The following is a 12555-nucleotide window of genomic DNA, read 5'->3' as shown; positions in this document are numbered from 1 at the left end:
GAAAATCTGGATCTTGTTTATTTAGATTTCACTTCTCACTGGATATAAAACAACTTTATCTGAAACAAGAGGGCTGATTGAATGTTGGAAAATATCAAGGTGTTATTTGTTATCACACAGAGTTTATCTAAAGACACCTTAACTTTGCAACATAAAGCCTGAAGTAAAGAAAACAATGCTGAAATGAAGAGGAAGTAATAAAGAGGAAAAGCTGTTTTTTGTAGAATTTAAGAGATAACACCTCTGTTACCTGCTGCTCTGTCAAAGTCTATAGTTTACAGTATGAATAAATGTACGAGGGACAGTCCCACTAATCATGCTAATCAACTGAAATCTTGTCATTGGATTAGAATATATTTAGTTTTGTACCGTTGACTTCATGTTATCCACTTATAACATGACTTAAAGTGTCCCTCTGGCAGAGGTGTGGAATCCGGCTTCAGGACAGTAAAGACCCTGCCTGGATTTCCTTCATCCTGTTCACTTAACCAGATGATTTTAGTTCCTGTCTGCAGACAAAAGAGATTTCAATCATACAAATAATGAGAGGATCCACTTCTCAGCTGGTGGAGCTGCTTCCTGGTTCCTGGTTTTGCTTTTTGACGTCTTTCCTCATCTCTGCCCTCCCCAACTTTAGTCAGTTTATAATATCTGGGTGTATACATCTATTTGAACTCTATTTGTTTCAGACTCTCAGCAGGAACATGGATGAAGCTGATGTGATTTAGGCGGATGAAGTTCACAAGACCAAACACCAGAGGTGAGCAGAATCTGCTGAACGCATGTAACATTAATTCAGCTGCACAGAAAAGACTAACCTCATATTATATCAGGTATTATCAAAGTGATTGCTCCGTGTGTTCTGCTCTGCAGATCCCTTTTCTTCAGACATTTCCACTAATTTTGGAGTACGGAGATAGCAACAAGCGAGACAGGTCTGTTAACAAATTATGAACACAACAAAGAAAAAAAAATCCAAGTCTGAGTTTGTCTCATCTGCCATTTACTGATATTTAATGCGTTTCAAAAAAAGATAAATGTAAGCACAGAAAGACAGAAATTAATCGATTAAAATGTTCTGGTGAAACTCGGACAAAGTAATTATGTTTAACTATGAAACGTCTAAAGAGGCGAAAGAACAGACCAATGATGAGTTTAGATGAATTATGGGAAAACTCAGGAAAAAACAAAATGTTTGTGTAGCTCTGTTCTTCCATTGCTATGTTGTTGCCCTAAAACAGCTTTTTATTAATTTTTTTAAGTAGGCTTTTATTTTCACTTTTATACAGAAAGCACCTTAAAAATATATTAAGCTGTTTTTGTAATTCAGCACAAAATGAGTCCTTTTTAAGTCTAACCCAGGAGATATTTAATATATAGAGCATTAATTCTTGTTGAATCTGTCTGAGTTTTTGTCCTCAGTGTCAAGCGTCCCCAGGATGAAACCTCCACAGAGCTGTGAAAAAGGTAAGAACATGAATGTGGTGGAAAATCAGCAGGTCGGTGTGGAGGAAGATAAATAAAAGAGTAACAAGGTGAAAAGCCACATAAGTGTTTATAGTTAATTCAATTCAAAATACTTTATTAATCCCAAAGGGAAATTAAATGCTGGTGTAAATCATGTCACAGGGGTTTCTTCAACGGGTTGTTGTAGACGCTGAAGGCTGCAGGCAGGAAGGATCTCCTGTACCGGTCTGCCTTACAGCTGATCTGGAGAAGCCAGAAACTATCACTTCAGGAAAGGAAGAAAAGAGGGAAACAGTATAAAAAAAGAGATAGCATGTATCCTGTTGCTGTAGTCCTCGATGTGTAATCTAACCAGATAAAGAAAGAACCCTACTTTAGCCAGACACGGCATGCGTATTAAAAGGTTTATTAAAATAAAGAATGAGCCATAGTGCAGGTACTCACCGCTGGGCTCTCAACAATCTGGCATCGGCTGTTTGTGCAGCTCCAGTCTGAGCAGGCAGGAAAAAAGGTGCAGGAGGTTGGCTTGACTGTGCTGCAGCAGCAGAGCTCACAGGTGAAATAGTTTCATCTCTACGTCGTCACTTCACTTCACTTCACTTCACTTCACAATAAATATGCTAGTGTTGCTATGGCAACGCAACATGAACATCAGCTGTGATGTAATTACATAATCTTAAAGGAAAATCATCTGTTTAATTTCCTCATGGTTGTGAGCAGGATTTTGTCTGTGTGTGAGGACACATTGTTCAGTAAAGTGAAGTGAGGACCTGTTTTTGTTTAGGGGTTAGATTTAGGACTAAGATGTGAATCAGGTTTAGGTTAGGATTAGGTAAGACCAAAGAAAGGGATGAAAATGAATGTAAATCAAGGCAAGTTCCTTAGTAAGTGAGTAAAACATGGAAGTATGTGTGTTTGCATTACTTCCTCTGATTGCAGGCTGTGACTGGCAGGTTTGTCCGCTCAGCTGCCAGATAAAAACAAACAAATACTCTCTTCCTCACATTTTGTCTACTTTCAAACCCATAAAGTGAACTACCATCTTCTCTAAACTAGATCCACGTAATGCTCATCACATGTCAGCATCAGTGAGGAAGATGAGTGGAAGACCGCCTTTAAAACCCACACTGGGCATCTTGAGTATTTGATTATGCTCTTTGGTCTCACTAACACCCCCACAGTCTGCAAAGACCCATCAGTGTTCTCCTTCTCAACGTTTTAACACCTTTGTCCTTGTCTACCTCAACAACGTCCTCATTTTCTCACGTACTCTTGAAGAACACAAGAATCGTGTCAGACAGATCCTCCAACAGTTCATAGAAAACAATATCTTTATTATTGCAAAGAAATAAAAGAATAACAAATCAAAGGGTAAAAATGTGAATATCACCAAATATCTATGATCACATGTTTGAGGGTTGACAGGTAAATCCAGACCCAGAAAAGATCAAGCCAGTCCTGGATGGACCCACACCAAACTCCAGAAAACAACTCCATCAGTTTCTAAGATTTGACAACTTCTATAGACATTTTATCAGGGACTTTAGCCTGGTAGCTGCTCCTCTCACTGCATTTACACCCACAAAAAACTATTTTCTGGGTCCTCAGAAGCTGAAAGAGTTTTTGCTGGATTAAAAGGAATGTTCTCCGATACTCCTATCCTCCTTCAACCTGACCCTCAGAGTTAGTTCCTTTCTGTGGTGGGTGCTCCAGATTGTGGGGTTGGAGCAGTCCAGTCTCAACGGTGATCATCTGATGGTAAACTTCACCTTTCTGCCTGTTCCACCAGGCGTTTATCTCCAGCAGAAAGAAATTATGACTTCAGTGATTGAGAACTCTTACACATAAAGCTTGTATTTGAGCAGAGGAGACATTGGCTGGAAGGCACAGAACAACCAATTATTTTTTGGACCAACAGCACAAACCTTGCTTACCTTCAGTCAACTAAATTTCTTAAATCCAGCCAGTCCTTCGGCCGACTTTGTGTTCCATCTTCTGTCTGCTCACAAGTTATTAATTGCTCACGTGCTTCCCGTTTGTCTTAGTCCTTACAAAGACGTACAACGGTCTCTGTGAACAGATTGTTCCATCTGCATGAAAAACAAGAGGTTTCATTGGCCCCTTGTATCTCTAGCTGTCCCTGGTCAAAAATAGCCTCAGCGTTTGTCACCAGTCTCCTGCTGTCCAGTAATAAATCTGACATTCTTACCAGCATAGACCGTTTCTGCAATGATTGTCACCTCAATGCACTTTCCAAACGTCCATCCCCGCCATGTTATGAATCTCTTCTATTGTCTCCACAGCACCTCTTCTAAAATTCTGTCTGAATGAGGTCCCCAGTTCATTGCCCAGGTCTTGTTCATCTTTAGGTGCCAAATTCCGACTTTTATAGGGATTACACCCTCAAACTAAATGACAGTAAAACAAGATGAAGATTGCTGATAGGAGACGTAACCCTGCTCCCACTTACACTCCTGGTCAGAAGGTCTGGTAAGATTTCACACTTAGGTCCTGCAAATTCTCTTCCAGGTTTCTGGGACCTTTCACCATCAACTCTGTTATCGGACTATCTACAGTAAAGCGTAAACTTTCTTCCCGTCTTCGAGTCAACGCTGTTTTCACTTTTCTCAGATTAAGTCTGTCCCCTCCAACTACTTGTGGGCTACAGCCGTACTCCAACCCCCTACCATGGACATCAACTGTGACCCTGCCTACACTATGTGTCAGATGATACTCTGCACCATGGATTTCCAGACCTTGTCGAGTACAAGGACTGCGGCCCTGAAGAGTGTTCTGAGGTCACTTTCTCCAAAGACTCCTTACCCTGTACTTCTGACTGGCCACAAGGAGGCATCCATTGCGGGGAGCGGCAGATGATGTCATAGCCTCAGCGCTGTGCGCACTAGCTTATATATGTGAAGTTAGCTCCTCTGATTGCTCTGTACGACTAGCAGATGTTTGCATGCAGCTGAAGCTTGTCTGAGCTAAGGCAGATAGCACATAGTTCTCACTCCCAGAGTGGTAACCAGGCCTCAGTATTTTTCTGCTTTACTAGCTTTAATGTTCCTTTTCTTACCCCCTTTGTTCTCCTTCCAAGAAGAAGCTATTTTCCAGTCCATAGCCTGTCTGTTCAGTCTGGTTCTCAGTCCTAGGACCTCCTAAATCAGTGGTCCTCAATTCCAGTCCTCAAGAAACGGTGTCCTGCAACTTGCATTTGTTACTTTGCTTCAACACACCTGAGTTAAATAATAACATCATTAACAGGACTTTGGAGAACTTGACTGCATACTGAGCAGGTAATTCAGCCATTTGAGTCAGGTGTGTTCCATCAGGGACACATCTAAAAGTTCCAGGACATCAGACGTTGAGGACTGGACTTGAGGAACTCTGCCCTAAATGGTCCTGGTAACCATTTACCTCTCCTCCTCACTGTGTTCCTGGAAGCCACTCCTGGGCCTAGAAGAACCATTCACTTTTCTTGCTGTATTAATAAATAATTTAAAACATATTCAGTTGTCTGTCATTCTTTGCACAAGAGTCTCAAAAACACAGACCATGACAAGGCTAGCTTTTTGAATGGAAAACCAGAGTAAAGTACAGAAACACAGAGATGTGATAAAGGTTTTATAGAGTCAATGTTAGGTTTAGATGTTGGTTGTTTGCTGTGAGTCTGTCTCCAGGTTCTGATCTGGTTCTCCTCTAAATGCTCCTCAGGTGAAGCTGCTGCCTCTCAACATGAGAACCCATCCAGAACCTCCAAGCTGCCATCAGAGAAAGTGGTCCAGTTGGTTCTGGGCTCTCTGCTGGCTGCTGCTCTCATCGTCATCTACAGACTCTGTGAGTTTCTGCTGATTTGTCAGTTTTTAGGCAGTTTTAAAAATGTCTCCAAGCAAACTATCTGAATGACAAACATGATGTTCATCATTATGAAAGCTGTGATGTTAAATGTAAATGTTATTTGAACGGAGTTTGATAGAAACTGTTGTCTTTCTTTTCTTCAGCTTTTGATAAAATACGAACAAATCAAACTGTCAAAACTCTGAAAGAGGAGAATGAAGCGCTGAGGAGAAATCTCTCAGGTGAGACCATGAGGATTTTGAAGAGTCCTTCATTTTATCTTCACCAGTAATTTATTTTTAAAACAATACATTTGTTCTGTGTTGAGACACTATAGGAAATTAATTGAACGTGCTTTTACATTTTTACCTCGTCTTTAAACTAATCTGGACCATGTCTACCACCAGCAACTGCTTCCACAAAACCACTCCTTGCAAAATGTCCACCACCCCCTGAAGTAAAAAGTAAGTTCAGGATTAGATCTTTGTCCCAATTCTGTCCTCTAATGACGTCAAAGAAAAGTTGATGGACTGACAGAAACAGGAAGTCAGATCGTTACTACAGGACAGAAGACGCCTCCTGCTGCCTCCAAATCACACAAACATCTACAGAGATTTCTTCTTCTGGAAGTTTTTGTTCTGATCTGTTTAAAGATGAGACGTGTCTGAAGTGTGGAGCAGGCTGGGAGCTACACGGAGGAAACTGTTATAAGTTCAGCATCAGGAAGTCCTCCTGGAATGAGAGCAGAGATTCCTGCAAAGATCTGGGAGGAGACCTGGTGAAGATAGACAGCAGAGAGGAGCAGGTATGAAACTCTGCTGCAGGTTCATGTTCTCACAGATTTCATCTTGTCGTCACGTTTCTTCATCTCAGCACAGAAACGTCTCTCAGGAATCTCCATCAACTTTTGCTACTCAGATGTTCCTGGAGGAGAAACTGAGACAGATCAATCAATCAATCAATCCGGAAGATAACTCATTCTGGATTGGACTGACGGACTCAGAGACAGAAGGCAGATGGCTGTGGGTGGACGGATCTCCACTGAACCAAAGGTCTGATTGTTCTGAAAACATTTGGGTTCATTTCAAGAGTTAAAGTCACTTAGTTTTACTCAACTCTGCCTTTCTGTTTCTTCATCTCTTAGTTTGAGTTTCTGGGGTCCCTACCAGCCTGATGCCTCGAGTGGAGGAGGAGAAAAACCAGAGGTGGACTGTGTGAGGATGCTGAAGAAAGAAAACTCTGATCGTTTCTTGTGGTTTAATAGACATTGTAATGATCCTCTAAGGAGTGTTTGTGAGAAAGCAGCAGAAACTCAGCTGTGTTTTTGTGTGTGAAGTTCACTTCAGTCCAGAAAACTGTCTCAGATCTCTAAACAGACACATTTGATAAAAATGACATAAAAACATTTGAATCGTTTTTGATGTGTGGCTTATTTTTATTTGCTGCATCATCCACAATCATGTGAAGTTTATTAAATCAATAAAGACTTTTCAGCATTTATAAGTTTCCTGTTTTCATTGTAATTATTAAACATGCAGCTCAGGAGGTAATGAGGTTCAGTCATAAACTTCCCCGATTCACAGCAGCTCCAGAGTTTTAGAGTGAAAGAAATAAACCACACTTTGTTCATAATTGTGCTCCTCAGCTATGCACCAGTTTATTACTTTGCAATTTAAAACATTTCATCACATATTTTCAACTACACTTGATAAAAAGAGTTAATCTCTTTATTTTTGTAGACTTTCCTTTAAGTAATTAAATATATTAAATGTATAAGATGAATAATTTCCAACAATAAATAAACAAAAAAAGAGTATTTAGACAGAAAAACAGATGATAGAAATAATAATCCACGTCTGCAGTTTATTTTAGTTTTTTTGATCTTATAATAAAACCAGTCTTTAAAAGGATAAATGTGTTACTCACCATTATAAAAGAGAAGCATAATTTATTTGTATCATTTTGTTACTTTTGTTATCAGACACATTGTTTCTTATCTAACATGTTTCAACGGTAACTACCTTCTTTGTTCTGAGACAAAGATGAAAAGATAATTTATTTGTATTTCTAAGAAAGCTTTAAAACAGGAAGATGGAGTGTTTTGATTCTAAAAGTTAACAAAAGAAAAATTTCTTTGTAGGAACTTCTTCTTTAATAAAAACTTGTTCATATGTTCCCTCAGAAATCAGGTAATTATATAAAAGAAAACACGTGAACCCATTGTTTGATCGTTATCAGGTAAACATTTTACAGCTATAAATTCTGCTTTTCACGAATTGATGCACACACACAATATATTCATCATCAGAATAAAAACAGGCAAACTGAAAATCTGGATCTTGTTTATTTAGATTTCACTTCTCACTGGATATAAAACAACTTTATCTGAAACGAGAGGGCTGATTGAATGTTGGAAAATATTAAGGGGTTATTTGTTATCACACAGAGATTATCTAAAGACACGTTAACTTTGCAACAAAAAGCCTGAAGTAAAAAAGAAACAATGATAAAATGAAGAGGAAATAATGAAGAGGAAAAGCTGTTTTTATAGAATTTAAGAGATAACACCTCTGTTACCTGCTCTGTCAAAGTCTATAGTTTACAGTATGAATAAATGTACGAGGGACAGTCCCACTAATCATGCTAATCAACTGAAATCTTGTCATTGGATTAGAATATATTTAGTTTTGTACCGTCGACTTCATGTTATCCACTTATAATATGACTTAAAGTGTCCCTCTGGCAGAGGTGTGGAATCCGGCTTCAGGACAGTAAAGACCCTGCCTGGATTTCCTTCATCCTGTAATAATTTATTATTATTATTATTATTATTATTATTATTATTATTATTATTATTGGCCTGGCAGAGCTTTCTGAATCCACTGATAAAACTGATGGACTTTCACAAATTTCTCTTTGTCATCATTTCTCCAGATTAATTTAAATTAAGCTTCATCACTATAATCCTGTAGCAGATGGAAATTATATGTGCTTGACAGGTTCAAACACCTAAAACATTCATTAACAACTCAAGAAGGAGAGACAACAATTAGGTTAGTTTTCAAAAAGTCTTGCAAGGAGATCGAACGGAGATGCTTAATACAGATCTCCAAATTCGATCTGAAGCAAATCCGTCGCCTCCTCTCTATTTATTAGGAAAAGGAATCCCTGGTTCTATTGTCAAGCTAACGGGTAGGGATAAGCAAAATAACTGTGACCTTTGAGATAAAACCAAGCAGTTCACACAGTGCAGCACTCCAGATGGCTGAATAGAGTTCATAAAAACACTTATAGTCACAACATATTTCTCTGCTTTCTGCAGGCCTTCTGCTAACAATAAAAGAGAGATCTAAAACCTTAAAACTTATTAGTAGTAAAGAGTAAATATATATGATAAATGCAATGAAAATATTAAACAACATAAAATATATAGAAAATAGTAAGAATAATTCTATCAGTGCTATAATTAATTTTCTCTCATTTTATAAATATTTTAATCCAATGTTTTCAGTCTGAGCATCTCACCTGCTGCAGGCTCCCTGATGGGGCCCTCATCCTAAGAGCCTCTAAAGAGGCTTGGGCTCTCAGAGGGAAAGGACCAGACCCATGGAGGAGGTGGAGGTCAGGGTGGGGACGCCTCCACCATCATCCTCAGCTGCTGCTCCCTGCAGTTCAGGATGTTCTCAGGGAGAACCCTGCAGTGGCTGCTGGAGAACGACGTGGGCCACGCCGTCAACCTGGTTTCCTCCCACCAGAAGGAGAGGACAGGGTCTCAGTCCCCCTCATGGTCAACAAGGACCTGCTCTGTTATTGGGAGCCATTTGGTTCTATTCAGTCTTAATCCTGTCTGCGTACCTGCAGCTACGCCTCATTCTACCCTAACTTCATGGAGGCAGTCAGGTTCCTCTGGGCCTTTGAGGAGAAGCAGGCCCAGTCCTGTCAGCCTGGCCAGGAGGGACAGGTCCTTGTTGGCTTTGGGGACTTTAAATATGAGACCCTGGAGAGCCTCTATGGTTCTGAGGACCCTCAGAAGATCTGGTATGACAGAACGGTGGAACCTGTGTATGTTTAGCATCTGCTGCCCCGTCAGTCAGCTGACCGTCTGTCTCACCTGCTCAGGGTGGAGGACTACCTGCAGCGGACGTCCTCTGCTCCAGGCTCCCACATGGAGAAGGCTGTGAGCTACGTTCACCACAGACAGGCAGAGGACCGCCAGCAGCACAGGAGCAGCAGCGGCCCCCAAAGCTCACATCACAGGTTGTCCTTTTCTAAATTCTAATTTCCTAAGAGATCTAAATTATTCCTCAGTGTTACCTCCAGTTTTTGAATTTTAATGGACTATAAAATCATGTTTTCTGCTTTCAGCTTCTTCCCATCATGTCGTCACGGCGTTCTCTGTCTGGGTGGAGATGCAGGCGGCGATGAAGAAGCTCAGCTCCTCACTAAACCTGCAGCTCCAGGTGAGATAAAATTCACGGTTGATGCACTGAGCATGCTGGGATTCTCTGTGATGTAATCTTTGTGGATCTGATTTATTTTCCACGAACCTGAGGTGAAACAGTAAGTTATGAGTCAATAAATCATTTTCTTGTCGCCAGTAGCTCATCACTAACTGAGCTGGTGCCGCTCACCTGTCAGGTCCTCATCCACCACCTGTAGATTAACTCCACCTGCCTGTTTGCTTTCCACCACAGTCCTTCCTTCATCCACTCTTTGTGGCGTTAATCATCACCAGCATTCAGCTGCTGCTGCTTCTTTGGCTGCTTCCCCTCTTCCAGACATGTTTCTGCAGGAATAACTGAAGTTTCACTAAGACGGGTCTCTACTTCTTCAGCCTCAGATAAAGAAGCAGAGGAAGGTCCCTCCACCTCCTCCCTGCCGTCTCCGCTGAGCTGGAGGACCCAACTGATGAGGAGCTGCTGGAGGCCTGAAGGTGGAGCCTCCGTTCAGCCGCTGGACCTCCAGAGCCGCCCAGCAGGCCACGAGCTCTACTCCACCTTCATGAGGCGGCTGTCTCACTGCGTCTCTGAGGCGGACCCTCAGGACGCCCGCCGTCTCACCGAGGCCAAGCGGTCCGATCTGGGGAGAACGCACGGGATGCTGGACCTGAGCGACGCTGAGGTGATCCGGAGGATCTCCAAGGAGGACGCGTGGGGCGGCGGACACGGCCATCTTCCTCCAGAACCTTCTGGACACCTTCAGAGGACCTGCAGGACATGTGGGACACGCAGAGACGCCACCTCAGCTGCATCCAGGATCCAGCAGGCCTGCAGCTCTACAGCCAGACTGGGTCGCTGACCCAAGGAGGGATCAGCCTCCCTGGAGTCCTTCCACCTCCACCTGAACCGCTTCATCCCAGGTAACTGCAGCTGCTGGTCAGGAAACATCCACTGCTCCTTATCAGCTGCTGTGTGTTTGTTACATGAAGGTGAAGTTTTCTAATCTAAACGTGATCCTCAGGGACGTCTGCCAGTGCCAGGAACTTCCAGCCGTTCCTTGGTGATGGAGTGGTGAGGTGGAACCAGGAAGGAGCAGCAGCTGCAGCGCCTGTGGATGCCGCTGAGGAGAAGACGTCTCTGCTGTCCTACAGCGGCCGCCTCAACCAGAAGAGCCAAAGGTGCTTGAACCTGATCTGGTTGAGGATCTCACTAAGCCTGCTGCGTACACAGGTAACTAAAAAAAAAAAAATAGTATACAGATCCAAACTTTGAGAAAAGGCTTTTTAACGTATCCTCTGGGCGTTCTGCTGTATCACAGGGGAACTCATCAGACTTGAGTTCCTATTTACGCAGACAGGAAGCGTGTTTGAGGACATCAACATGGATCCTGACACTCCGAATGAGAGCGCTGCTGTTTCCTCGCTGGAGGAGGAAGATGAGGAGGATGAGGAGGAAGGAGGAGGAGGAGGACCCCACCATCTTCCCTCCAGACTCCTCCTCCTCTCCGGCTGCCTCTCAGTCAGGAGCACCCTAGTCTGAGCCCCCCCAGCCTCCCCTGAATCATCTGAACGCCAGGCTCCTCCTCTTCAGGACTCCTCAGACTGAGGTGAAGTCTACACGCCTCTATTTTAATACATATTATCAACCATTTCAGTATTTTAATATCAAATGTTCAGCAAAGTCGTAATTGGATGCTTCATTTTTGTTGTTATTTTCCAGGAGGAGGTCCAAGGTCCTGATGGTCAGCCAGGATAACCTTCATGTCCTGAAGCTGGCCCAGGCCTTGGTGGAGGTCAGGAGGCTGAGCGGCTCAGTGAGTCCAGGATGGACCGTCTCATCTGTCTCTGGCAGCGCCTGTCAGAGCGAGACAATCAGAGACTGCTCTACCCTTCCAGGTATCAGGAGAGGCAGATCAAGGGGCGCTTCAAGGCAGCAAAGGGTAAAAACATCATTTTCCTGCCAGGTAAAGCCTCCAGCGGTTAGTTTAGTCTTTAAAAACTATTTTCCCTCCTGATATCTGCTGTGTTAAACAGTTTTAAACACACTTTTCTTCACGTGCTGCAGCTGCATCCTTGGAGGGAACTCCAGCAAACTGGCCGGACACCAGCCGCCTGGTGGAGGCCGTCTGCAGCCAGCTCTGTGGCCTGCTTCCTGCAGTGACGCGTGTCGGGGGGTGGGGGGGTCATGAGGAGCCGGTGGTCCCTCATCCACAGCAGCAGTGGGAGAGGTCTGTGATGGAGCAGGGAGTCTCCATGGTTGCTCCATCTGTGGCAGACCGAGCCCTGCTTCCTGCAGAGGAGCCGTCCTTGGAGATGGTGATGGAACCTGTGCAGGTGTGGGCAGCTGAGCAGACACTGGGCTCAGCAGGATCAGGGTGTGTCCTACTGGCCACAGTAAGAATGGAGGAACGGAGGATGGACTTTAAAAGAGAATGTTATTATAATTCCTATTATAACCACCAGTCTTTTAAATAAACGTGTCTTAAATTTATTCAATCTTCTTGTCTTTGTTTTTGTTACATTTTTGCATTAAACTATTAGAAACCGCTGCATGTTTGTAGATAATGAAGACAGTAGGTTGTGTTTAGCAGGCTGACCTTTTTATCTCCAAGCTTTGATCTGTTTTCAGCTTTAACTCTGAATGATTCACAGAATTTCCAGGAACAAAGACTCTGAGGCCGAGTCGCTACCAGAGCTCGTTCTCCCCTTCACAGAGAAGAACGTCTGCCTGGAGATGAAGCAGCTCCACCACGGTGGAGACCAGCTCATCAAGAACCACGCAAACAGCTCCAGATTGTGCAGACCACAACATC

The 12555-nt window shown here is 42.9% G+C and overlaps 1 protein-coding gene and 2 long non-coding RNA genes across 3 annotated transcripts in view; all 3 read left to right on the top strand.

The window, feature by feature from the left end:
- Nucleotides 1–680: 680 nt before the first annotated feature.
- LOC110368120 lies at nucleotides 681–1648 on the top strand. The gene is made up of 3 exons (XR_002427923.2): nucleotides 681–760; nucleotides 874–935; nucleotides 1423–1648. It is a non-coding gene; the product is annotated as an uncharacterized LOC110368120 (long non-coding RNA).
- A 2507-nt stretch (nucleotides 1649–4155) lies between these two features.
- Nucleotides 4156–12555, top strand: part of LOC105920182 (CD209 antigen-like protein E) — a 50870-nt gene continuing 42470 nt past the window's right edge. The window contains exons 1-4 of the mRNA XM_036144826.1: nucleotides 4156–4231; nucleotides 5182–5304; nucleotides 5469–5546; nucleotides 5712–5768. Of these exons, the coding sequence (XP_036000719.1) occupies nucleotides 4156–4231; nucleotides 5182–5304; nucleotides 5469–5546; nucleotides 5712–5768 (334 nt within the window). The remainder of the gene's footprint in view (nucleotides 4232–5181; nucleotides 5305–5468; nucleotides 5547–5711; nucleotides 5769–12555) is intronic.
- LOC110367685 lies at nucleotides 9846–10968 on the top strand. The gene is made up of 3 exons (XR_004932370.1): nucleotides 9846–9864; nucleotides 10139–10663; nucleotides 10765–10968. It is a non-coding gene; the product is annotated as an uncharacterized LOC110367685 (long non-coding RNA).

This window comes from Fundulus heteroclitus, chromosome 13 (assembly GCF_011125445.2).
Source record: "Fundulus heteroclitus isolate FHET01 chromosome 13, MU-UCD_Fhet_4.1, whole genome shotgun sequence".
Lineage (NCBI taxonomy): Eukaryota > Metazoa > Chordata > Actinopteri > Cyprinodontiformes > Fundulidae > Fundulus > Fundulus heteroclitus.
This window is presented reverse-complemented; position numbering and strand designations above follow the sequence as displayed.